This window comes from Eutrigla gurnardus, assembly GCF_963514095.1.
Source record: "Eutrigla gurnardus genome assembly, chromosome: 23".
In the NCBI taxonomy this organism is placed as follows: domain Eukaryota; kingdom Metazoa; phylum Chordata; class Actinopteri; order Perciformes; family Triglidae; genus Eutrigla; species Eutrigla gurnardus.
Window position 1 is genome coordinate 5,601,626 of NC_139934.1, and position 26,227 is coordinate 5,627,852.

The 26,227-nt window shown below is 44.2% G+C and overlaps 1 protein-coding gene across 1 annotated transcript; it reads left to right on the forward strand.

Moving 5' to 3' along the window:
• The first annotated feature begins 5,665 nt into the window (after positions 1 to 5,665).
• On the forward strand, positions 5,666 to 26,227 carry rin1b (Ras and Rab interactor 1b). The gene is made up of 12 exons (XM_084003461.1): positions 5,666 to 5,950; positions 15,880 to 16,023; positions 16,241 to 16,355; positions 16,556 to 16,628; positions 16,857 to 16,948; positions 17,053 to 17,234; positions 17,314 to 17,598; positions 17,691 to 18,240; positions 20,543 to 20,851; positions 21,213 to 21,344; positions 21,879 to 22,048; positions 24,338 to 26,227. Exons 2-12 carry the CDS (start codon positions 15,880 to 15,882, stop codon positions 24,659 to 24,661), a joined length of 2,376 nt encoding a protein of 791 aa, XP_083859587.1. The 5' UTR covers positions 5,666 to 5,950; the 3' UTR covers positions 24,662 to 26,227.

Sequence of the window (26,227 nt, forward strand, 5' to 3'; positions counted from 1 at the left end):
ATTATATATTCAGGGTCGCCCATAAAGTTGGAATCATTGGTTTTTCCCACACAATCGTCTGTTTATTCCTATTTGAATGCATCAGTAATCACTTTTGACGTGCAGGTGCATTGATTACATTATGTGTCACAGGTGAGATTAATTCACATTGGTATAAAAGACAAGACATGGGCGACCCTGTGAATATATCAAGTGTACCCTCTTCAGCCAACACGTCCATGGAATAAACTATATAACACACTCATCATTTGTGAAGAGCTCCTTCCTGTATTATATTTCATAATCAGCGTAGGTTGCATTTAAGCTTCATTATCACTGTAAAGAGTGCATGAAATAAAAGCATACAAAAGGGTCTCTAAAGATGACAAACGCCCCTGACAGCACCTGCCCGGACTCTGCAGGGACACCTGAACACATCTTCAGGTGTCGGGGGATTTGGATCGTGTGATTTCACGGCTCCGTGGTGACAGTGTGGCGAGCGAGGCGACAGCTGCAGGAGATTTTGGGGGATCAGCTGACGCCTCGGCGTCTGGAAACAGATGTTGGTGTCAGAACATTTTTATGAAGTGTCTGTTCCGGTGGATGGGCTCTGATCTGGGAGTTCTCCCCCGTCCCTCTCCACTCGTTCTCCTTCTGTCTTTCTCTAACACATTCAAATGCAACTTTTAATTACTGACATTTAGGATGAGCGTACAAATATAGATGTTTCCCTGTTTATTGCTCGGTTTTTAGACCATCTGGAACAGCATTGATTAATAAGGAACATAATAGAAATTGAATTAAATTGGTTGATTAAATGTGAAGAAAGTATGATTTGATTGCAGGTTTTACAAACTAATCCAGAAGAAGAACCTTCGTCGTATTAAAGGTGGAACCCGGTTCTCATCATATGAAGCAAATAACAGCCTGGAAAGAAGGAAGTCCACCTTAAAATTTTACACAAAAGTGACACGAGTTTATATAATACATAAAGCTAAATCCTGATCAACTGTTTTCTTGCTCCAATGACTTTGAGGCATTGAAATCTGAGATTTGCAAGACTGTTTTCAACACAATGAGCATTTTTATATTCATTAAAATGAGTTGTATTATATATGAGATATGTTTCTGACTATTAGCCTGTTGTTGCAATGGGGTTAAATGTGTCTTATTCTGCTTTTAAACAATAAAAGACTTGCTCAACTGCGCTGTTATGAAAAATCGGGAGCATTTCGATTGCGTCCCATGGCGACAGCTGAGCCGGCGGCTCTCAGCTAACAGTACTAACAGATCAAACAGCGCCGGAGGGTGCAGCTGCTAAATTAAACATCCGGAGCATTAATACTGCAGCAAACAACCGTGTGTTATGTGAAGACACGGCGGAGGAAAAGTCCTCCCCGTCCGTGTGAACGTTATCTGTGTTTGTCTCTTCCTATTACTTGTTTCTCTGAGAAGCAACACCTCTCCTGCTCACTTCCAAGTGTTTCCCCCGACTGCTAATCAGCCCGGATTCATTGACATCTAATCACAATTAATCAGCCGAGGAGAGGGACCGGACTGAGGAAACGTAGACCACGTCTCGCTGAGACAAACACAATTTCCGAACCACTTTCACAGTCTAATTAACCGGGTCACATTCCTGGTGTATGCTGTCCGCTTGGCAAACACCTGAACGCCAGTCGCACGCTGCTTTCTGACTAGACTGAGGATTAACTGATTATCAGATCCGACCCCCGGCGTAACCCTTCCGGCCCTCGCTCGTCTGGGTCCGTGAGTCCCGGTTCTGGGGCTCAGGGGGACGTGGACAAGGTGTCGGACGGATCCGGGATGAAGGGGAGGCGAACGGACAGACAGGAAGTGGAATAAACAGGGTGTCAGGGACACGACCGAGTCAGCTCTTCTGCGTGCTGTCATGAGTCGCTCTCGCCCCTTGGCATTGTGGGAAATGTGCACATGAGAGTCTGGGCCTCATACATGTGTGATTTTCTCCCTCTCATGTTACTTAATGTTGATTCACAGGTCTTGATGTCCTTCAAAACAGGCTTAAAGTGAAGCCAATGCAGAAGTGGCATTCTTTCTTATGGCCACCAGAGGGCGACTCCTCTCTGCTTGTATAGAAGTCTATGAGAAAATGGTCCTACTTCTCTCTGCTGGCCACCAGGGGGCGAATCCTCTCTGATTGTATAGAAGTCTATGAGAAAACGGTCCTACTTCTCTCTGCTGGCCACCAGGGGGCGACTCCTCTCTGGTTGTATAGAAGTCTATGAGAAAATGGTCCTACTTCTCTCTGCTGGCCACCAGGGGGCGACTCCTCTCTGGTTGTATAGAAGTCTATGAGAAAATGGTCCTACTTCTCTCTTGATGTATTATCTCAGTAAACATTGTAAACATGAGTTTATGGTCTCAATCTCTAGTTTCAAGTCTTCTTCAATCCAGCATGATGTTCATTTAGTACATTATGGTCCATTTAGAGTCCACCTGACCAGAAAGCAGGGGATGCTTTAGTGGGCGGGGCTTCCTTGGGATTGATTAAACTGTAACCCATTCACAGTGTATTTTCAGTTCATTAATTGAAATGTTGTATTGAAAATGGCAAACTTACTATATATCTCTATATAATATACTATTAACTAACTTCTGTGGGTTTTGAGTTTTAATTGACGTCGGTTCCATCAGGCATCAAACATCCTGCAGCAGAACAGATGAGACATGTTTGCATAGCGACGACGGCAAACACATAACGACACGTTCTCCACGTCTCGGTGGAGAAAGACAAACACATTTTAATTCGCAGACGAAGGTTTCCTTAATTAGGATTCTCGGACTTGTTGACAAAACGTCACGGTGCAGCTTCAAATGTCTCCAACGAAACTCACGATTCATTAAAACACATATTTGAGTGGAGGGGGGGGGGGGGGGGGGGGTGTTAAAAAATAGATGAGCGTGCTCATTGTCTCCTGAAGATGGACCTACCTGTCACGCCCGCCTGTCTCCATGACCGGACCCACAGCATATGATATGAGCCCACACACAGTTTCTGACATGCTGACACACACACACACACACACGCACACACACACACGCACACACACACGCACACACACACACACACACACACACACACTGACAGTATGAGCAGTGTCCGTGTCTCTGCTCGTTTCTCGCTCTGTGAGTCAGAGATGCTTTGCACAGCGTTGAGACCACAACACATCACTTCCTTTTTAGTTCACACTCTGAGAGGCTGTGGGCGGCGTGTGTGTGTGTGTGTGTGTGTGTGTGTGTGTGTGTGTGTGTGTGCAGAGAGAGAGAGAGTGCAAAAGGCCAGGAATGGAAATGTGTGTTCCAATTAATTAGCATTAGCTGAGCTCCGTTGGTTTCCGGGTGGCTGCAGATTGCCACACTAGTGGTTTTTCCACTCAGTGGACGGAGGATCTGGCCCACGGTGATCTGGCAGAGAGAGAGAGAGAGAGAAAGAGAGAGAGAGAGAGAGAGAGAGGCCTTTACATGGCAAACGCCCAGGAACGACACACTGCCAGTTAAACGCCATCTGAAGCAGAGCTTTCCGACCCTGAAGGCGTTCGGCGGGGGGGAAGATCGGACGTTAAAATGGCCAGAAATGAGATGTTAGAAAACAGTAGCCACGTGAAGTTGGAAATGGTTTCTTCAAGTGTGCGACAGACAACGGGAAAGGTTATAGTGTTTTAGTTTTTGCTATTTGAGAAACAAAACAAAAGGCTGCTTGTCATTTTGTAATTCGGTCCCTTAAAATACAGTCGATATCAGCAGGGCTGCAGCCACCACTGGGGATGCTGAGGTCACGTCTGGATTTGGCCCCAAACAACTCTCAAAACACCTACTTGCACATCTTGTACAGACATTCATGGTCCCCAGAGGATGAATCCCACCGACTTTCGTGACCCCCTGACTTTTCCTCTGGGACTTTAATCAATTTAAAATGTTTTCGGACAACAAAACATAAATAAATAAAAGCCTGAATAGATAACCGAGTATTTCTGCACCAGAACGTTATTCCTGCAGCCTGGAAACGGAGGAAATCACCTCAAACCAACGTCCACAGCAGCTGCTTTAGTGGTGATTTCAAGTGCCGGGAAATGAAGACGAAACACGTATTTTTGTTAACTTTTAGCCACTTGTGTTTAGTTGTTGATACAACCCCGGAGGAGTTTTCCTGAGAGAGCTGCTCCAGTCTGGAGGAGTTTGGTGTGTGTAAAAACCATGGTGATGCCGTTCTCCCAGGTCAGAGGTCAATGCTTAATTGGATTAATTAAATTAGAAAAACGATGTTTGTGTTTGACATTAACGTTTCTTCAGTTCTGCATTCAAAAAAATTACATTTTGGGTCCGTAAAGCAAAATAGGGGCATAAAAAGAATCAGACGTCTACTAAAAATGATTATTATTATGAAACTCTCAGCTCTCAGTCATGCCAGCCTGTACGTGTCATGGTTTTTAAAATGGCAGGATTTCACAGAGACACTCATCCTCACGGACGAGTCCAGAGAGTCTCACTGACAAACAAAAACAACAAACCCGACTCAACTACAGAGAAGCGATGGTTTGTGGCGGAGGCCCAGACAACAACGATCTGCTGCCAGACACCCAACGCAACATCTGGAGCTGCAATTAGAAACATGAGTGATGAGGGATGTGTGTTAGTAGGAACATTATCACGTATCAAACTTCATCCCGTCAGAAAGAATGTGCTGGAAGAAGATAAACCGAAGGTACACAAATGTAGATTGTGTCTGCGTTCTTTTAGCTATACGAATAGACAAATAGATTATTCATATTTTAATTATTATGAACTAAAACATGAAAAAGCACTGATTACCCAGTAGATTTCATTTTAATATGTGTGTTTTTTTAATGAATGTTTCTTGTGGTTTCGCATCACTTTCACACTTTTTCTTGAGTTCTGTTTGTGTAAATGAGACATTATAAATAAAGTTTATTCAAAACCACAGCAGCTCCTAAGCCTTTTTTTTCTCCTCCTCCATATATTGAGCCATAACGTTTCTGGTTGCCATGGTGCTTTGGCTCTCGTGTGTGAAGCTAAACGCGGCCTGTGGCGCCCTCCAGCGAGCAGAAACGGAACTACAACACCCTCAACTGTAAATAGAAAAAATAAAAAAATAAAAAGATGGGCGCAGCAGCAGTCCAGAAATAACTCACTCACATACACACACATGACAATGCACCGTCAAAGTCCAGTTCCGGTCAGACGATTATGATATTGATAATTAATATGCTTCACCTGTTGATTCAATTAAAACCCTCAGCTGTTTCCTAACAGCTTAACATGGCTAAGTGTTTCATGTAGGATATGATGAAACTTTTATTTGTAGCACATTTATGTTTATAGGACATTTTCTTTAATGTGCTATAAGTGCAATATGTATTTAATGCAATCATCATAATCAGCATTTTGTTAATTGCTAATGATTTGAGTTATTTTTTAATAATAATAATAATAATATGTAATATTGTATATATACTTATATAATAAGGGAAACACCCTTTTTATTATTATTCCCTAATTGAAAAAAGTGGTCTAGACTGTGAAAAGTATGTTTTTCTTGGGTGGTATAATATGATTTGGTGTGTGTGTCAGAGTCAGGGAGGCGGGAGGGAGGGGGCACACACACACACACGTGCACGCACACACGCACAGTCTCTCTGCTGTGACCGTGTATCACTTCAGACGCTCAGACAGAATTACAACAAAAAAACTAAACAAAAAAAATAATAATAATAATAAAAAACGCGCTCCTCCTTGTCGCCCGCGTTGCGCGCACATTTTTTTCTTCTCCCTCCCCGCCGAGCCCGCGTTTTTTTCCCGCAGCATGGTGCTCGGACTCGGAGGCGCGGCACCGTCTCACATCCACACCGTGTAAAAGTCGGCAGCAGACCACGCACGGCGCCGCGCAGCACCTGTTCCCACCTTCACAAAGGTAAGTTATTTTGGATTTCTCTGCTTTAAGAAGGAGAGAGGTTGCAATGCTTTAAAAAAAATAAAAATACATGTGAGTTCCTGGAGAGTTCCTGCTGCCTGCAGGCTATAATATCTGCATTCATGTTATTTCCTCCCTTGTGAAGGTCCTCTCTTAATTCCCAAGTTCAAAGCGCGTTGGCGTGTGTTGTTTCCCGTAGTTTCCGGTCGTCTCGGTAAACAATGCGAGGTGATTCATGCATGTGTGTCCCCTTTGACATCCCAGCGCTGACAATTAATCAATTAGTGGCCAAAGGGGGGGAACATGTTCGATCACTGCAGCCTGGCCAAAGCCAAAAGATTTGATTTCATATAAGAGAAGTTTTGTTTTTTTATCCTTCATGATAAATGAGTTATTAATTATTATTTCTTTGTGGTCTGACTTTTAAAGTTTCATTCTCCAGACAGCTGATGATTAAAAAGCAGAATCCTGCACTCATGACATACTCCCGATAAGTGATTTTTGTGTGTTCAATTAGCCACTCAGACTCTCCATCTCTGAGCATCTTGATCTGTCGGAGGGCAAAGTGAATGTAAGCTCCCACCAGTGGACTGTTACGTAACTTTAAACCACTGAAGTGCCATCCTGCCTGCGTGGGAGTGGATGCGATGTTCCCACTTCCTTGCTGTTGCTTCATTCTGAGGCGCATTACTGTAAGTGGCGTTTTGTGACTTAACGTGGCTGCTGATTAGGTTTTTTATTATTTATTTATTTTTATAATTTCTTTGTTTTTTTTATGCAGATGAGGCCTCTGATTGCTTTACACGTCCCTGCTGTGATTATGTGGAACTACCTACATGAAGTCTGTGATTGCTGAACGTGGGAATGGCATGTTCATTTTGAGGGTGGCATGGCCAAGTGTGTGTGTGTGTGTGTGTGTGTGTGTGTGTGTGTGTGTGTGTGTGTGTGTGTGTGTGTGTGTGTGTGTGTGTGTGCGTTGTGCCCCTGTGTTGTGTAGGAGGGGTGTGATCGCAGTGTGCCCGAGCATGACGCTCAGAGCTGTTGGACAGAGTTCAGTCCTTTCTCTGAGCAGTCTGTCCTCCTCGGTGCTGGAAGTGGTGCAGACAGACCCGCTATACAGTAACCCTGACTCATGTGTGCATGGCAGGCTTCCCCGCCGCCACCCGCCACCGCCACCCTGGACCTGTGTGTCATCACCGTGCAACACACACCAGCACATGGAGCAAATGGACAAAAAAATAATATGTAAAATGATCTTTTTCCACTTCAGATAAATGCACTTTTAGTAAATACACAGATCAGTTTCTACAGAGTCTCATTATTAGAAACTGCTCGTTTTGTGTCCAATAAGTCCGTCTCAAGAGGAGTAAAACACTTCATGTTACAAGGTAACGCTTTCTTTTATGTCACTTTCCTACTAATTACCAGGAAGTTTACTCTATAATATCAGAAATAACACTCAATATGTTTTCTTCATAATATCCAAACTAAGACTCAATATGTAACTGTTTCCTTAAAAATATCCAAACTAAGACTCAATATCTAACTGTTTTCTTCATAATATCCAAACTAATTATCAATATGTAACTGTTTTCTTCATAATATCCAAACTAAGACTATATATGTAACTGTTTTCTCAATAATATCCAAAGTAAGACTCAATATGTAACTGTTTCCTTAAAAATATCCAAACTAAGACTCAATATGTAACTGTTTTCTTCATAATATTGGAAATAAGGCACAATATGTAACTGTTTTCTTCATAATATCCAAACTAAGACTCAATATGTAACTGTTTTCTTCATAATATCCAAACTAAGAGTCAATATGTAACTGTTTTCTTCATAATATCCAAACTAAGACTCAATATGTAACTGTTTTCTTCATAATATCCAAACTAAGACTCAATATGTAACTGTTTTCTTCATAATATCCAAAGTAAGACTCAATATGTAACTGTTTTCTTCATAATATCCAAAGTAAGACTCAATATGTAACTGTTTCCTTAAAAATATCCAAACTAAGTATCAATATGTAACTGTTTTCTCAATAATATCCAAACTAAGACTCAATATCTAACTGTAAAAGGGTCTTATGATTTGCTAGAAATAGAGAAATTAATTTGTAAACACTTACTCAGTCTAGAGCTTTTAAAGAAATAACTTTCAATAGGTTTTCAGGGTGTGGATGAATTACAGATACGCATTTGTGAAGCATTTTGAGTCACAAAACAATCATTTCTTGGACCTCAGTCACTTAAAGAAATGTTTACAAACCCAAATAACTGGTGTGTGCACTACTTCCTCCCCCATTCTCCTTATAATTAGTACCAAATACCAGCTGGGACACTGGGGAGGTTAACTTCATACTACATTCTTGTGTTTCGGTTATATTTAAAGCTGGTTAAATGTCCTTTTTTCCTCAACCTTCATTAAAAGTCTCATCAAAGCTCCTGACTGAGGTCTGACTTCCAGAGTAAAAGCATTAATGCAGGCTTTCGTCCTCTTGTGGTCACTCTAACACAATCTGAACATGGAGGATGAAAGTGATCCCTCACTGTCGCTGTCCAGACCCACGCTCGGGAGATTCACGCAGAAATCCTCGGGAGGCGCGGGAAATGAAATAAAACGCAAAATGTTATGATAGAGATGAACATCTTATGGGCAAAAGTAAAGTAATTACTTGCCTGTTTACCCCCTTCGTCCTGCCATGTGTTATCATCAGGTTTTTGTTTGTCTTTGGAAAAGTTGTGTTGTGATCTTATCTGATTTAAGGAAAATACATCCTTGACCCAAACTTGGAATTGAACACAATTCCTTGGACACTTGTGCTGCCCGTGATGTTTTAAAACTTTAAAAAAGCACTCCGTTTTTTATTTTACAAAGTATAATTCGCACTCACGTCTATAGAAAAAACCTCCAACATTACCTAACAGCCCTTTACAAAAATAACATTTTGTTTGAAGTGCTGCTCATGTGGAACCTGTCGTTAGTCACCCGGTGAATCACGCAGTCGTCCAGAGGTCACAGCGGATTGAAGGCAGGACACGTGACGTCAAAAGGAAAAACCTTTTAAAGTGTATTCATTAATTATTTTCCAAGCTTTTACTCAAAACCGTATCCAAATAAAAGTATTTACATTCCTCACTTTTGTGAACCTTTTCTCTGAGAAACTCTCTTGTTTTTATTCAAATAAATTGAAAAATCAGACAGCACGGCTGGATTATTGCAGTTGTTTTGTCTTTTGAGAAGTGACACTAACAAGTGACAGTATCTTGGAAAATGTTGGGGGGGGGTTTTTCTTCAGTTTTTCACAGGAAACAAGTGGTTTCGTTGGAACTAGATTGTTCTGCTGGATAGTTTCCCTGGCTTATTGTGAGGGGGAATAAAATAAATACATCTCAAAACTCAATGGACGACCTGTTCAGATGGAGGGATGGAGCCAAACGCAGCCTTCATAAAATAAAAAGCTCACAAACATGGTGAGAAAAAACAGGATTCAGTGATAAATATTCATAAGTACTTAGATACTTAAAAACAAATCGACAAAGAAGAATTTATCAAACTTCATTCAACCACCAATCAAACATGACCATTATGCATCCATATCACCTAACAGGTCACTTATGATGGCTGAGTTGACCTCTTATTAAGACTCTATAATTGGGTTTGGTGATATTGTGTAAATTGACTGTAAATTAGAATTTAAGTAATTAATATATATAAGTCACTCATTATTCATAATATAAGATTAACCTCTCCACCCTTTCCCAATTTAATGTCCAGACTATATTTTAAAAAATGATTAAAAAAGTGACTATACACAACTAAATATCCATTTTATATTTTATGAAAACGTTGATGCATTGGAGTGATTAAGCTGCAGTACCTGGTTTTGGCCACCTAGGGGCAGCAGTACACGCTGTAAACACAACTTTGACTAACTAACTTGCTAGCTAAAACTTGCTAGTTTATACATCAGCAGCGGCGCAGAAACATTATACTTGATATGTCGTCGTGTTTGTGGCCACCTGGTGAATGTAAGTCCGGTATTTACTATCTTTTATCCCCGTGTGTTTGGTCTCTACTCCCGGAGGTCAAATATCTGCTCTGTAGCCGCTAACGTTAAATGCTTCGCTATGTCCGCTAGCTTGTTGCTAACTCTGTCAGCCGTTTGACGCTGAGCAAGTAGCTACACTCGGTTTCACAACTTGTTTACGACGATAATAACCGCAGATAAGGGTGGTAAGAGTGAACATAAATAGTGACGGATGAATAAGCTGTAAACTAAAAGTACTTTAGAAGATGCTAACACACGTAGCAGAGCTACGTTGGTGTTAGCTAGCTGCCTCAGATGATCGTTTTCTGTCCATTAAATAATTCCTAAATAATAAAAATATAGACTTTAGCAGGGTGAAAAGCATTTTGTATGTGATGACAGCATCTGTCAAATTAATCTCAAGTAATAATATTTTATTTTTCAGAAAAAGCTAAATTCATATGAGAGTATATCACCGCTAGATGGCGCCAAACCAGATCCAGAAATTATAGTCGTTTAATCAATTTGAGCCAGAAACAGGTGTGTGTATCACATACAAATAATCTTTAAAAATTAGTCTTTTACACACACACACATTTACCCCTGGTCTGACAGAACTATTCCTGATAATGCCCCCTTCTGAATCACCGCGTCAGTTAAACTGATATGCTTCTAAAATTATGAATATTCACAGTTATGCTAACAGGCCATCTTCTCTCCTACAGACCCAGTGTTACTTCTGACTCACGCTATGCCTTTGTACAACAGTGTCACACACACACACTCAGTAACACACACTCAGTAACACACAGCTCTCACTCGATGTCATCGGCCCTGAGTGCCATCGCTACAGCGCTTTTTGCAGCAGGCATCAGTAGGGACACCTGTCATCAGTCAGCAGGCCCCCCGTGCCCACTGTTGCCCCCTGTGGACACTTATAGCCCACTGCAATTATGCTGTTCCATTAGTCATCCTACGCATGCACTGATGGGCCGCTGGCTATACTTAGCCATCGTCATGGTCACTCTTGTGCAAAATAGGAGACATTAACAGTCTGACGCTTGTGGATGGCGTCAACCGCGATGAATAGAGATGAATAATAAGTTCTCCTTGTTTGTTGCCTTTCTGACACATTGTTGTTGCATTGTTGAGGAAATAGCCGCTGCTTGTTAATACGCTACTATTTTTGCATGTTTGTCACGTTAGAGAAGCTATTTTCGTAACGTTAAAGCTGTTTTCTTAACGAAACTCCAGAAGAGATTATTATTTCAATGTCAGCTGAAAGTCTCAGAAATGTTTTTGCGTTCAGTTAAATGACCAATTTTGGATAGATAATTTCCATTTCATTCATCGTATCAAAAATATGATCAGGAATCAGTCTTACAATACAATACAAAGTATTTTTGGGCGTGTACACATGTATGCAGAGAGTTTCTAAAATATGGAGAATCATGGAATAACAGTATTTGAGAATCGCATACTTCTAATCAATCTTACCCTGTCATGTTTTAATATAGCAGTGACAGAGAACAGTGAATAATACCGAAATGGATCGCACGCATTAAAAGTGCCACATAAACCCTCTTTGATTAAAAACCATGAAGTTACAGAAGCTGAACGGAGGACTTTTGACTGTTACTGTGGGAGAATCTAAGAACTAAGAACTAGAACTAAAGTTTGAAGAAAAGTCGAGCTTCTAGTCCACCTCTGCATCTTTGCTTGGTTCAGAAATGGTCTCTGTTGCCCGTTGCCTCTGCAGAGAGAGACAGTGGATACTTTATCAAATCTTCCAGCAGAGATTGGGGTTGACTTCCCATCCCACTGGGAGTGTCTGTCGTTCCTCCCTGTGATATTTGGAGGTGAAATGTCTGCGTGTGTGAAAAAGATGAGGAAATACTTAAGATAATAAAAACCCAAAGGTGTGAGTTTGCAGTGGATATGTGCTGTGCTCGCTGCCTGCTCCAAATCTCCAGATGGAAATCGCTTGTGTAGGATGTGACAATGAGCAAAGTGCACATCGCCGTCTGCTTTCGGTGTCGCCGTCATTACATGCTTGTTGGCTGGAGGTTACATTTGTGAAGGAAAGTGTTGGTGTGTGTGTGTGTGGCTCAGTGTCGGGGGGGGGCAGGAGATGGCGTGGAAGATGCCTCCTCATCCTCCCTCGGATGCCGTCTCTGGACTTATTGAGTTAAGGTTCGTGTTGCTGTGTGGATAACTGGCCAAATGTAATCACAGTACAGATGGTTTATCACTGAGATTAGTCTCAATATTGTTGCGCTGGTGATTTGAAATCATCTCAGAAGAGGCAGAGATATTAATCCTCAAGAGACCACAATGCAATGCGGCTAGAAGATGTGATGCATTAAGTGTAAAGGGCAGTTTTTCTTCACTGGAACCCTGTGTGTTTGGGTTTTTTTTCGCTCTTCATTATGGCTGCATCCACCCACACAAATTACTTAGCAGAATACAAGTGCATGTGCATGTGGAGGCTGCTGAAAGTAATTGGGGGTAATGTAGGAAGTTGCTATTTGGGGGTCGAAGTAGGGGAGGCAGGTCAAAGGCTTCCTTTAAGGCACCATTTGCAGATGTTTCATGGTGGAGAAGTGGAAAATAGAGCAACACAGGATTCAAAAATACATTTAAAAAATGCATTCTTTATTTATGATCATCTTATTTAAGGATATTTGATGATTTTCCACACAAAAAAATGTGTTTCTTATCTGCAAAACAATACAAATATTAGCTTCTTAACAAAATGTTCTGCCGTTTTAAGGGATTTAATCTGGAATTATTTATTCGTCCCACGCCTTCTTCTATGTTCAGGAAACATCTGGAGGTGGCACAAGTTGTTGAGGTTCCTGGAGTAAACCATTGATCCCGTGGGGGGGGTGCACTGCTTCGGAGGTGGATGAATCTGGACGGCCACGATGTTGTCCGTCTTCACCACAGCGAGCTTCCCTGTCAGCGATCTCTTTCATCCTACACTGTTCTCCTGAAAAACCCTGTGTTTTCATAATCCTCCTCCTTCAGCTTCGTTGTGACCGACTTAACTTCCGCTTCACCTCCAACCCTGAAAGCCTTCTCACTCTTTTTTTTGGCTCTTGAATCCGTTCTACTCCAGAATTTGCCTCGTGAAAAACCGTCTCCCTGTGAAGTTAACAGGTGCACGACACTGTGGTCCGCCGAGCGACGGCTGGCGATGCTTTCTGCGTAAAAATCACGTTTATTCTTAGGTTTCACAAATTGATTTATGTCCTCAACGCCTTGGGAATCGACGCCGCTACCTGTAGCACCTGCTCTGTTTTCTCATCTCCGGGTGTTTGAGTCACTCCGTCAATCAGCCGGCGTGTCGTTCTGCATCTCGTTCCAGATCCCTCATCTCCTCCTGCAAAAAAAACATTCTCACAATAAAAATCTGATGTTCACTTTCCAACATACCCATTAGCAGCCTGCTGATTTTTTTATTTTTTGGCACTCCAGAGTTGCCTGTACAAGCCAATTCCCCCTCTACTGGCTCCCGAACGTGGGCGCATCATTTCGGGTTTCCCTCTACAACTCCCCACAGATTCCCACTGCTGCTCTCGGTCTGTTTTCGTCCATCTATTCCCTTCATCCTCCTTCACACGAGTCTCGCCCCTGACTGTCTTTTCATCTACTTGTTAAGTCCTCCGTGCGTTAAGCAGCAGCAGATATCGTTATTGCCCTCAGGTTTCAAATATCACCTTGTTAGATATACGGCATACGTTTTTATATTTTTATTACACTTCCAGTCTGCTTGGTTGAACTTCTGCGCTGCAGGCCCACCGAAGTTATGATTTCCTTACCCGGCTTTAATTTCCAGTCCCGGCTTTTCTTTTCTCTTTTCATCATTTTTTTAATCTTTTTATCTTTCTCTTCTGTTTCTCCCTCTCTGTGTGGCTCTCCTTCTCTGAGGGAATTGCATAAGTATTTCTGTGTGTGTGTGTGTGTGTGTGTGTGTGTGTGTGTGTGTGTGTGTGTGTGTGTGTGTGTGTGTGTGTGTGTGTGTGTGGGCAGCGTTGCATTTTATGTAAGGTGGACCTGGAAATGGCTCGTGAAACACAAGGGTCTTGCTCTCTCTCTGACTCTCGCTGCGTGTCTTATAGCCTTGTGGGGTTGTGTGTTTCTGCGTGTGTGTGTGTTTGCGTGTGTGCGTGTGTGTGTGCGTGTGTGTGTGTGTGTGTGTGTGTGTGTGTGTGTGTGTGGTTGGGTTATCGGACTGTGGATCTGCGTGGTGGTTGGCTCCAGATACACAATGGGGATGACTCTGTAGGCCGACTCACACTCGCAGCTTCTTCCTTTTTTTCAAATTGCACCTTGAAAAATAAATATATATATATATTTGACTCCTCATGAAGATGATGACGCTTGTTGACTTTTAGCTCTGGGGTGAAGTGTGTTTTGAAGTTGGTGTTTGTGGTCAAGCATCCGTTTTAGGGTTTAGTTGCAGTTGCTAGACTAGAATCAGACTGTTTACTCTTTCTGGATTTTAAAAAGTTACGTGAGAGTTTCCTCCAAAGCCTCGCAGCCGGCAGAACAAACCTGTTATTACATAACGCCGAGCCCCCTGCTTTGATTGATGTCTGCTGTACGTGAGTCCTAACCCGTCTAATGCTATTTGCCGTTAACCGCTAATGGTCCTACAGAGCCGGAGTACAGATTGGCTCACGGATTATTATTATATTTTTTTTCTTCCCCGAGAGGAGGGGAGAGTTATGTAATAAGTTGCTGGCGGTGAGGAATAATGTGGAAAAATTCAAATGTGTTATTGAATGAAAACAATATTCATGATGCTTCCTCTGAAACGGGCCGCTGGTTTTGGAGAAGCGTTGCTCAGAAATTAACTTCGGTGCTCTGATGTGAGGGAGGAAGGAATCACTTTTATTATTTAATCATTTTCAGATTCATTCGGGAGGGAAAAAATGAAAAAGAGCATCTTAGAATATATATATATATACTGTAAGAATATGTGTGTGTTTGTGCGTGCACGCGCATCTTGTCCGAAAAAAAAAGGGTGTTTCACTGAGTGGGAATGCCTGGTAGGATGTGTAGGCCCAGGTTGCTATGGCGACCATCTGCTGCTACGCTCACAAGCGCTTCGCCGGCAACCCACACAGTGTGACATCCAGCAGCAAGCCCATCTGAGAGGGAGAGAGAGAGAGTAACTCTGTGACTGAATGTTAACACTAAAGGGCCAAAAATAAGGAAAACACTCAAAGGTGCTCTTTTTTTTTCTTCTTCTTCCTGAAAAAAATCAAAGTTGAAACACATTGATTCTTCAGTAATATGTCGAGTTTCCTGTTCGAGAGGAGAGTCGTGCCGCGCTCTGAAGCACACGTTGGTTAACAGAAGGATGTGAAGCTGCTTTGTAATATTCAGAAGTTTGAATCCTGTTTCTCACTCATTTCCTGTCTTCTCTCCACTAAAGCTATCAAATAAAGGCTTATAACGGGGGGGAAAGTTGCCAAAAAAGGAAACAAAATAGCATTTGTTTCAACCTGAATCTGAGTCCAATCAGATTTGCGGTTAACGCGGTTACGGTCTGATTGGATTTCACGAACCCGGCAAACACGGGGAGACAGAAGAGTTGTTAATCTCCCCGGCAGCAACATTAACACCTGCAGTGTGAGCATGTGTACACTCAGCTACACGTGTATGCTTACTGTATAAGTACACTCGTGTAGTGTGTACTGCGTAGGTTTCAGTTTAGCTTTAGGGCACGCGTTCTGGGCACACTCGCTCAAATACTAAATATCATAAACATTTCACTCATCGCAGCCTGAAGACAACTCATTGACCGAAAAGATACAAAAAGAGACGATATTCTCCACATCCGGTGGTCGTTGGATGATAATAACCTGCATGTGTTTCAGATGCAGCAGATGGGCAGCACCCATCGAGGCTCTCAGAGGGTCTTCAGCGTCCTGGATCGTCTGCTGATCACACATCCCGTGTGGCTGCAGCTGTCCCTCAACCAGGACTCCGCCCTCTACATCCTCCTCAGAGAGCCCATCGGGGTACGGACCATTTATTACGTCATTGTATGACCTCATAGGTTAAAAGAATACACTCTCAGACTCACTGGTACATTTAGAAGAAGCAAAAACCAACATTGTGTTTTCATTTTTCCAAGTAAAACAATAATTTCTATTGCTATTTGCACCATCTGTGAGAAGAAAACATCATTTTATCATCCTTTTTCTTGTCTCTTGTGGTGTTTTCTGGTGCTTCCAGACCTTTTTGGTGCGTAAATGCAGCTCCAGCCAGAGGAAGGTGCTGTGTTTGAGAGTGGCGGCGGACAGAAGTGCCTCCTCCGTTAAGGAGTGCTTCATCTGTGAAGAAGACTCCAGTGAGTATGACACGAGCCACATTAGCATGCGCCCAATCCGCACCGCCACGCACTCTGCGCCGCGTTTATCTGCTCATCATTCATACACTTCCTGGGTGAAGCCGTGTGGGACAGACACACGATGAGTTCTCCACATTATTTCCACCCGCCGCGTTTCCTGTTCAAGCCGTCAATCAAACTCTTGTCTCTCCTGTAACCAGCATTCGCCTTGGAGAGCTCGGCGCTCACCTTCCCCGACTTGTGTCGACTGGTGGCCTTCTACTGTATCAGCAGGTGACGTATTATTAAAACATGGCCAAAAGTATGCAGACAGTTGTGGCTGTCTAGTCTAGTGTCATCCTGTAGATCTAACTCCTAATGCTGCAGCTTTATGACAACAGTTTAGAGAAGAGCCCTTGATGTTACGTGAGATCCATAAAGAAGGTTTATTCCACGTTTTTGTGTGGAAGAACTTGACCTTTAACCCCTGCATCACATGTCGGTTCCTTTTCTTGTCTGCAGAGATGTGTTGCCCTTCCCACTGCAGCTCCCAGAGGCCATCGCTAAAGCCACAACACACAGGCAGCTGGAGGCCATCTCACACATGGGACAAGGTACGGTGACTGGAAAAACTAAAAGCTAAAAGCTCCGATCTGCATCTTTTAACATGGTAACGTGTGCTGATGCAGATAAACTTCTCTTCTTCTTTCTGGATTAGACTTTTGGAGCGTACCGACTGCTTCAGAGCTCCAAAACGGGCCGGTGGACCCGGTGGCATCCATCAGTGGAAGTCGGGTCCAGACCTCGGTGGCCCAGGACCGATGTACCCTGCTGACTCGGGGTAGACCCGGCAAAATCTGCTTCATCAACCCGCTCTTCCTCCAGCTGGAGGTGACCATGGTTAGTAGCCACGGTCGCTGTTACTTCCCGTTTTTCCACCGGCTCTTGTTGGATGAAGGACTGAATTATTTTCCTCCAGCAGCCACAACTTATGAACCACAGCGCCTCCAACAAACGGCACCGCTTCAAGCGCAGCATGCGGCTCCGGCTCTCCGAGTCCTCCATGAATCTGTCCCTGGAGGGCGTGGGCTCGTACTCGCCTCCCTCGTCGCTGGAGCTGCCCGGCGGGTCGGAGAGGCTGCAGAAGGCCGGCGGGAACCAGCAGAGGAGAGTTCACCCTGGGGCGGGGGTCCTGAGGAGGACCCCAGCCGTGTCACCAGGTTCTGCAGAGGAAGAGGACATGATGTCTGTCTACGTGCCACAAGTAATACCTTAGCGTCTTTATTTGTCTTCCTTCAGTTTTACAGTTACTGTAGTCAGTAATAATTGTATTTATCACTTCTGTTCCTGGTCCAGACATCTGCAAACGTGGAGGAGCCTCTACAGCCCCAGCAGCCCACCTCAGCCGTGGAGCAAGGCATCGAGGTGGCGGTCCTGGCCCTGGAGCGGCGCCCAGCTCCGTCCCTGGCCGAGCTGGACAGCAGCAGCTCCTTCAGCAGCATGGACGAGGACGACGACTCCGACTCGGACCCGGAAAGCATGGCCCACGCCCAGCCTCCCTTCTACCAGCGCCCGCCGCTCGTGCGCTCTCGAGGCCGCGGCGGACTGCACCGCATGAGCGAGGCGTTCGTGTGTTTCTTCGCTCCGGACAAGCGGCTGACGCGACTGGTGGAGGAGCTGTCCAGAGACAGGCGCTCCATCTTCGGGGGCATGGTCCAGGACTTCCTCCTGACGCAGAGAGAGGCGCTCAAATCCCTGGCTTCCGCGTCCTCGTCCTCGTCACGCGTGACCTCGGTGCAGCTCCTGCAGGGTCTGCGCCTCTTCCTGTCTCAGGCAAAGTGCTGCCTGCTGGACAGCGGAGAGCTGGAGCCACCCATTGAAACCCTGGTGCCCGAGAACGAGAAAGGTAAGGAAACGCAAACCGGGGAAATGTTTCAACCAGGCACACTGAACTTCCACTTTTTCTTGCACAAATTAAAGTAAATGTAGGTTGGGAGGAGATTGAGCATCGTATCTCAACAACTTGTTGCACAGCTTTTTGCCTCAAACAACCTGATTGGCTCAAGAAGAAAAGAAATGTAACAGAAAACAGCCTTCAGCCATAATCTCTGAACAACACCTGTATTGTTTTTTACATGCAGAAAGAGAAGCACGATTATTGCAGTCCTATAAAAAAAAAACTAATTAGAAAGGGTTTCCAATTGAAGTAAACTGTGGAGCCATACACATAAAAGTACACGATTCAAATAAAAAAAAGCATATTTTACCTGCAGAGAGACTAATTAACCCTCAGTGAGTTATTTCGGATTACATTTTGAGCTCAACCTTGTGAGTTTCTTGTATCCTGGATCAGTTTGTCCCGTCAAAACGAGGAGACAGCGAATACAGCAGGAGAGAGAGAGATGTGAGGAGGGGAAATAAAACTGGTACTATTAGAAAACACTGATTCAATAGAGCATAATGCCAGAGGACGGCGGTCTATGGAAACAGACATAAATGCTTGGCTGCCCAGGCTTCAGTGAAAGGCACTGTCAACACAAAGCAGTTTGCGTGGCTCTCATTCACCAGAGCTCATATTGTGTGATATTTAGAAAACAGCATTAGGGGAAGCCCTCCCATCCATCACATTCACAGTGTGCTCATGGTTACTGTAAAGACACCGCGGCGTGCTACGGGAAGGATTCTAGTCAGATCTTTTGACACCGTCCTCTGCGTAGGTTCGTCTCTTTTGGACTGCCTTTTGTGTGCGTGTGTGCGTGTGTGCAGGTGTGCGTTTGTGTGTAAATGTGAAACGGTGATGGATGGTTGCCTGGCAGTGCAGAGGCTTCAGGGGAGAGAGAGGGAGAGCGAGAGAGCGCTCGGCCTTCCTTCCTTCCTCCCCATCCTTCCTTCCTGCGCTCCGTTTCTGATTTATCTCGCATTGCGTCGGTGGGAGGCATTTGCATTTTTATTTTTTTTTTTCATTTTTTTTTTCTCTTTCTCCCCCTCGTTTATCATAAAAAGATATCACAGTCCCACGCTCACTTGAAGAGCAGCACGATTCAGGGGCGGGTGGGAGGGAGGGATGGAAATAGGCAGGATACTTTGAACATGTAATCAGTTACATATCTATGAGTAAGGTGAGGGGTTTAGACGGTAACTAACGAGGCTGTAATCTCATTACAGGTGATCTGTTACTAATCAGAATGGGTAAGAGAGAAAGGGATGCTGGGAGGGGGGAGGAGAGGGAGTTAGAGACACGGTATGGAGTGATTAATCACAAGGGGGATGATATAGTGAGGTAGATGGGGGGGGGTTTACAGGAGGGGAACATGAAGGATGGAGAGGAGGATATTGATGATGAGTGGAAAACAGCGTGCACTGGAGGATTGTTACCCACTTAGTCAGGACTGCCCACTGACTGCTGTGTGTGTGTGTGTGTGTGTGTGTGTGTGTGTGTGTGTGTGTGTGTGTGTGTGTGTGTGTGTGTGTGTGTGTGTGTGTGTGTGTGTGTGTGTGTGTGTGTGTGTGAGAGCACGCATGTGTAACATATCCACGTTACATCTCACTGTTGTCAGGCCAAAAATAAAACCAGCTCCAGAAGAAGAGCCTTGTTTTCAGCTTGGTGACATTTCTGACAAAGATGTTTTATGGAGAAGCTCAGCATTTTTTGGGGGGAAATAACGTTACTAGTGAGATGATCGATACCGCGCTCATATCTGGAGCTTATAAAGATTGCTTAGTAGCAGCTCTATAGATCCAAATCAACATACGTCCCTACCTTATTAGCTCATCTAGAGACCTTTTTCTTGTGGAGGGCCCCAAACAAACAAGAGTAGAATGGACGTTCCCATTCAAATCCATAAAGAGGAGGGTCAGAGTGCTAAAGATCTGTGACCAAGCTTTGATATTTGGGTTTTGGGGTGTGTATTGTGTGTTTGTATTTCTTCTGTGTTTTGTCAGCTGGTAAAAAAAACCCAGTAAAAACGCAAATTACTGATAAAATCACAAAAAATGTCCTTGGTATTTATTTAAACATTTTCTACAAAAAGGGAGAGCGACTCCATTTTCAGTGTTGCTCCCTTAATAAATGAAATGCAATAACGGCATACCTTTCTGGGCCTCTTGCCAGCACCTCCGGATATGTAGATATGTTCGTCTACCTGCGAAATGACCAAATAAACACAACACACAAGACAAACAGCTAACGATGCCCCCTCTGTCCTCAGACCTGGCGCTGGAGCGGGCCATGTTCTCCTGCGTTCTCCGGCCCCTGAGGTCCCACCTGGATAAAGCTCTGGTGGCGTGGCACCACCAGGACGGCACCACCCAGCGCCTCACCCGGATCATGAGCCGCCTGAAGGGGGACGCCGCCATGGAGCGGCTGGGCGTGCGGACGGGCGTCCCCGACAGCCGCGAGGTGGAGCGGGTGAAGCAGAAGCTGCTGCTGATGCAGAGGACGCACTCGCCCATCGACAAGGTGCTGCTGCTGCTGCAGGTGTGCAAGTGCGTCCACAAGGCCATGGGGTCACTGCACGGTATGTTTGATTTCATTTTATAATGTTCACAGAGAGAGATGACTGGAAATATTCCATTTGCTGTAATGTTTTTTTTTTTAAATGCTGTATTTGCTGCTTGAGAGCTTCCCGGTAAAAAGGGACGAAGGTCAGCAATCGTTGCAAAGACGAGTGTCTTCAAAAGCTCCACACTTAAAAAACACACTGAATCTGCGTGAGCTGTAGCCCGACCCGTCTGCTGGAGATGATTACATCATCCCGTCACTACACTACAGTGTTGAATTGGTGCTTCCAAACATTTTTACGAAGCTAAATGTCAAAAACTGCTACAGTATATAAATAAATACGTTGATGAATGCCGTTCCTGTCCTCCTCCTTCCAGGACAGGAAGTGAGTTGGGAAGACTTCCTGCCGTCGTTGTCCTACGTGATGGTGGAGTGTAACCGGCCTCACGTCCTGATAGAGGTGGAGTACATGATGGAGCTGCTGGAGCCGTCCTGGCTCGGAGGGGAAGGTATGAACTCTGGACCTGCGTTGGTGTTTACCTTTTAACTGAGAACTGCAGTATTTAGTGTAGAGGCCGTTTGGTACGACATACATCATCATACCCTTTTATTTTTGACTCAGAAGTAACTGCCGGCAAATTGGCTGCAATTTAAGATTATTTTCATTATCAGTTAATCTGCCAATTATTATTTTAAGTCATTCAAGTATCAGCAAATATTGACAAATACCCACAAAATACCCAAATTGCTTGTTATATTCACTTTTCTATCATTTTTCCCTAAAAAAAACCTGTAATTTATTATCCAAATCAATTAATTTTCTATTAGTGACTCTATTTTTATTTATTTTACAAGTAATAACATCTGTATTTTAGTCATTATACATGCTAAGTAGCAACATAACTATTTAATCAGTGTGTCAGTGACAGAATGCTTGTAATAATTGTCCATAGTGAATTTTGACGACATTACTTGCTTCTACTCCTTCTTGTTCTAGTACTAGTAGTAGTACTCGTAGTACTCGTAACTGTGTGTGCTTCCAGGCGGGTACTACCTGACCAGCGTGTACGCCAGCCTGCGTCTGATCCAGAGCCTGGACGGGGAGCAGCCGCTCTCCGGCTGCCTGACGCCGGAGGCCCAGGAGGCGCTGAAGGAGTGGAGCTGCAGGCGGAGCCGGGAGGCCCGGAGACAGAAGGAGAACCAGCAGAGCCAGGTGGGTGCAGGACCGGGTGGGTGCAGGACCAGGTGGGTGCAGGACCGGAGGTCTCGGTCGTAGCAGGAGAGCAGGTAGCGGCCCAGCAGCGTGAGTCGGTCGGCTTCATGGCTGTCACACATGGCTGCCCTGCGTGAGTCCTGATTGATGCGCTGTGGAGGAACGCCTGCTTATTATGCAGCGAAACAATCCGGAGGGATTTCCTCCAACGTGCCACATGAAGAAAATTACTGTTTATTTTTATTTTTCAAGTTATGAGAAACATGGATATAATATATTTGGATATCAAAAGTGTGTTCCAAGCTTCGGAGGACTGGGTGATATATGGACAAAAATATAACATATATATCAAGATAAAGCATGCTTTTCTGGTAATTAAATACATATATAGTCCATATGAAAATAACCACATGGTTTTGTATGCTATTGTGTGAATTATATACCTGATAAATGAGTATCTTGTCATTTAATCAAGAATTTTAGCACAAAAATAATCCGATTTAATCAGAAATTGGGTGGGAAGTCTCTGTGTGACGGAGGAAATTGTGCTGCTTTAATGACTCGAGTCGATGCTATTAACCAAGATGTCAAATATTCGCTGTTGATTAGTGATTACAACCGGAGCTACGGAGCCCCGAAAACTGGTTTTCAGGACATAATCACGGCGTCTCATCACCTTAAATTACCACCCAGCTCGTTTTTGATATTATAACAACTGACAGCCTCGGTGACGAACCATTTCCACATTTCATGGTTCTGTTTCCCACAAACAACAAAGCGATAATCCAACAAAGAGGTCAGCCTTTACATTAATCACAATGATGGCGAGCAACATCAGATTATCCTGCATCTGTGACAGTAACAGGTGGGCTCGGAGGAGCGGCGGCCACCTATACGCAGCACTCGAAATCATCCGAAAATCAAACGCCACACCTGGATTCCCCTTCACACGTTTCCAATCCATCTCAGGGGATTAGTTTTTACATTTTTAGAGGTAATCCGCTGATCTGGGGCCGCCGGCTTACGGCAGGGCGTGCACTAATACGACTTTTTACCTCCCGGGGGCCCCCAGGTTTGGCAAAACGCTCCGCCAGATGCCAGGGAGAGAGGAGAAGAAAGAAAGGAGGAAAAAAAAAAAAAGGGCATTGTCATCTACGTTTCTGTCTCGTCACGTGGTGCCTCTCCTGGCTTCAAATAGCCGATCTAACTCACCCGGCAGCCAGATTTTCCACTGACACAGGCGGGATCAGTGAGCCAAGTGCTATGAAGAAGTGGGCGGTCAGATAACATGAAATTTATTGAGCTGCATCTCCCCATCGAAGCAGGCAAACACAATATGCACACGGACAGCGAGGAGCTCAGTGACTCTGTAAGTTTTCATGGAGGCTGACCTGTTGATTGGAATTGTGTTTTTTCTGTCATATTTGGCCACTTGTGTGTGTGTGTGTGTGTGTGTGTGTGTGTGTGTGTGTTTGTGTTGAGGAGGGGGGAGGGGGGTGTGTGTACAGGTAGATGTGTGTGTTCATGTGTGGCTGAGAAGAGGATTCTCACTGGTTTCTCCAGGTTGGATGTTTTGGTAAAAGGATTAAGTTGAGTATGTTTTCATTCTGTGTGTGTGTGTGTGTGTGTGTGTGTGTGTGTGTGTGTGTGTGTGTGTTTTAAAGAGAGTTGTGAGGGCGTCCGTAGGTGGTTGCATCTGCCATTATATAATAGCTTAGGTACGGCACCATCGCTCCCTAAGTGTCTGAAGAGTGGCGATTGTTGAGACGGACCCGTTTGTTGTTTGTTGGCTTTTTTTTCTTTTCTTTTTTTCCTTCTTTTTTTTTTTCGCTCTCGTGAAAATGTGAAAAAGTTTGAATGAAAATGCTGAGGGGGAGAAACTTCCACCAGAACACCAGGATAGAGAGAGTTTGACGGATTATACCTGGTAAAATTTGGAAGTGGACATTCTCTAGTGGATTAATATTGAGTTTGTCAACAAAAAGAGCCTTTTTTTTTTTTATGAAGATGAGTTTGATCTAGAGCTCTGGGAGCCGCTTGGCTGTGAGTGTGGGAAGTAGAAGCTTTGTTTTCCAGGGAATTTCTTTTATGAGCACCATTTTGTTTCATTTATCAAAGTGGATTATCAGCCTGTGTGCTTGCACAGCTCTCCTCCCCCTCTTGTTGCCCTCCCTCCATAAGCCTCTCGACCTCTGTTTTGCATGAATGCAATATATATTCACTCTTTTTTCTTCTTCTCCCCCCCCTCTCTCTCTGTGTGTCTCCTCTCTCTCCCTCCCTCGCCTCCAGAGGTGCGTTCGGATACTCTTCCAGGACGGGGAGCGGAGCGCCGTGCGGACGTTGCAGTGGAGATCCGGCGAGACCAGCCAGGCGCTGGCGCAGCTGTGCGCCGACACTTTCGGGGTGTCCGACCCGCAGCAATACACCCTGTACTGGCGCAGCGGCGGCGAGATGAGGCCCCTGCCGCCCCAGGCCCAGCCCCAGGACCTGGCCAGCCACAGCGAGGGGGGGCCCTCGCTCTCCTACCTGAGGACCGACCACGACTTCAGCAAGATGCGGCGGCTCACCAGAGGTGGCGCCGTGGACCTGAGCGAGTCGGTGTGTGAGGAGTGAGTGGGAGGAAGGAGGGAGGAGGAGGAGGTGGATGGCTTTTTTTTTCTCCATCTCTCTCGCTCCGTCTCTTTCTCTCCGGCGGTGTGTTGTGTCTCGTCGTGGGTCAGGACTTTTATTGTGAAAAACCACAGCCCTCCTCCAGACTGGGAGCAGACCACTACCGGTAAAACTCTTTTCCCAAACGGACCGACGTGCAGAGCAGCGGGCGGGACCGACGGTGTCAGCATGTACCACTCTAGTGTGGAGGGAGTGTGCTGCTGTTTGTGACATGGAAAAATGTGTAATAAATGGATATTTGGTTGTTATTTGAAACATGAACCCGTAGTTTATACCATGAAGGGGATTACATCATTAAAAACAAAACAACAAAAAAACGTGAGGAGGCTCAAATCCAAAGACAAATTCCGTGAGGCGACTGTTGCCTGGAAACAAAATCACTTCCTGAACGCACCGCCGTGGTGATGTAACCCTTTCACTGTATAGCTCCGGGCGAGAAATCTAAAAGACACTTGGATGTTTTATTGCTTCACTTTTATGTTGGATGGAACCACATTGTTAGAAGGGTTTTCTGTGTGCCCCCCCTACACACACACACACACACACACACACACACACACAGGTGAGATGTGTAAAAGCCAAGACCAAACCTCAATACCAAAGTGACAAAAAAACAAGAAAGAAAGGCCATTTTGTGATACAGGAAGTCAGATTTACAAGCTGTTTATTTTTAGATTCACCCACAGAGACTATTTTATTTTTTCCTTTTTTTTTTTTTTTTGCAAAGACTCTCCTCTCCTTACTCGCCTGTTCTATTAAGTGTGTGTTTTTATTTTGGCAGATGGAGAGATTGGCGAGTAGGAGGGAAGTGATCAACTCTCCACGTGGAAACAAACAGATTCACTGAATGACTTGCGAATGTATTCAAATCTTTTTTTTCTCGGTGTCAAGACTTTTAATCCTTTTCACGACATTCATCTCTTGCTTGAGTTTCTTCTTGCTTCTCTTTGGCCGTACTGTAAAAAAAAAAAAATCACACCCGGACCAATAAACCAGGACCGAATGTACGCGTCACTAGACTGTTCCAACTCCCATTCTCAATTAATCATGTTGTGATATTTTAAACTTTTACTGTTCAATTTGTCGGGTAGATATCGAGACTAAGTGTGGATTTATTTTTTCCAACGTATCTGGAGTTTTTAAATCCGTTGCGGACGAACTATGACGTGTTTTTTGGACATTACTGCATGCTTTTTTTTTTCATTTAACGTGAAGGTTTCTGCGAATGTGGTTTGAAGCATGTGTTCATTGTGAGAGCTCACTATTTCTTTTTTTCTTTTTTTTTCTCCCCAGTGTTGAAAACACATTAGTGTATTTTGTCAGGTAACTCAGTATCGCAATAAAAATTGCAATATCTGTTTACATCCTGTTTGTGTTTTTGGAGTGGGGGATTGTGATTTCATGTCTTTATCAAACTCCGCCACCAGATGGCAGCACACGACACCAGTTTGCCCTCAAAATGTGCTGTGCTTTCCAAAACAGATGTATTTTTATTTCTTTATTGCAGCT

What these genes read in the sequence shown, in the direction of transcription:
- rin1b (XM_084003461.1), top strand. Translation starts at nt 15,880, where the DNA reads ATGCAGCAGATGGGCAGCACCCATCGAGGCTCTCAGAGGGTCTTCAGC. An exon ending in TCCTCAGAGAGCCCATCGGG is followed by an intron (nt 16,024 to 16,240) that starts GTACGGACCATT and finishes TGGTGCTTCCAG; the next exon opens with ACCTTTTTGGTGCGTAAATG. An exon ending in GGCCATGGGGTCACTGCACG is followed by an intron (nt 20,852 to 21,212) that starts GTATGTTTGATT and finishes TCCTCCTTCCAG; the next exon opens with GACAGGAAGTGAGTTGGGAA.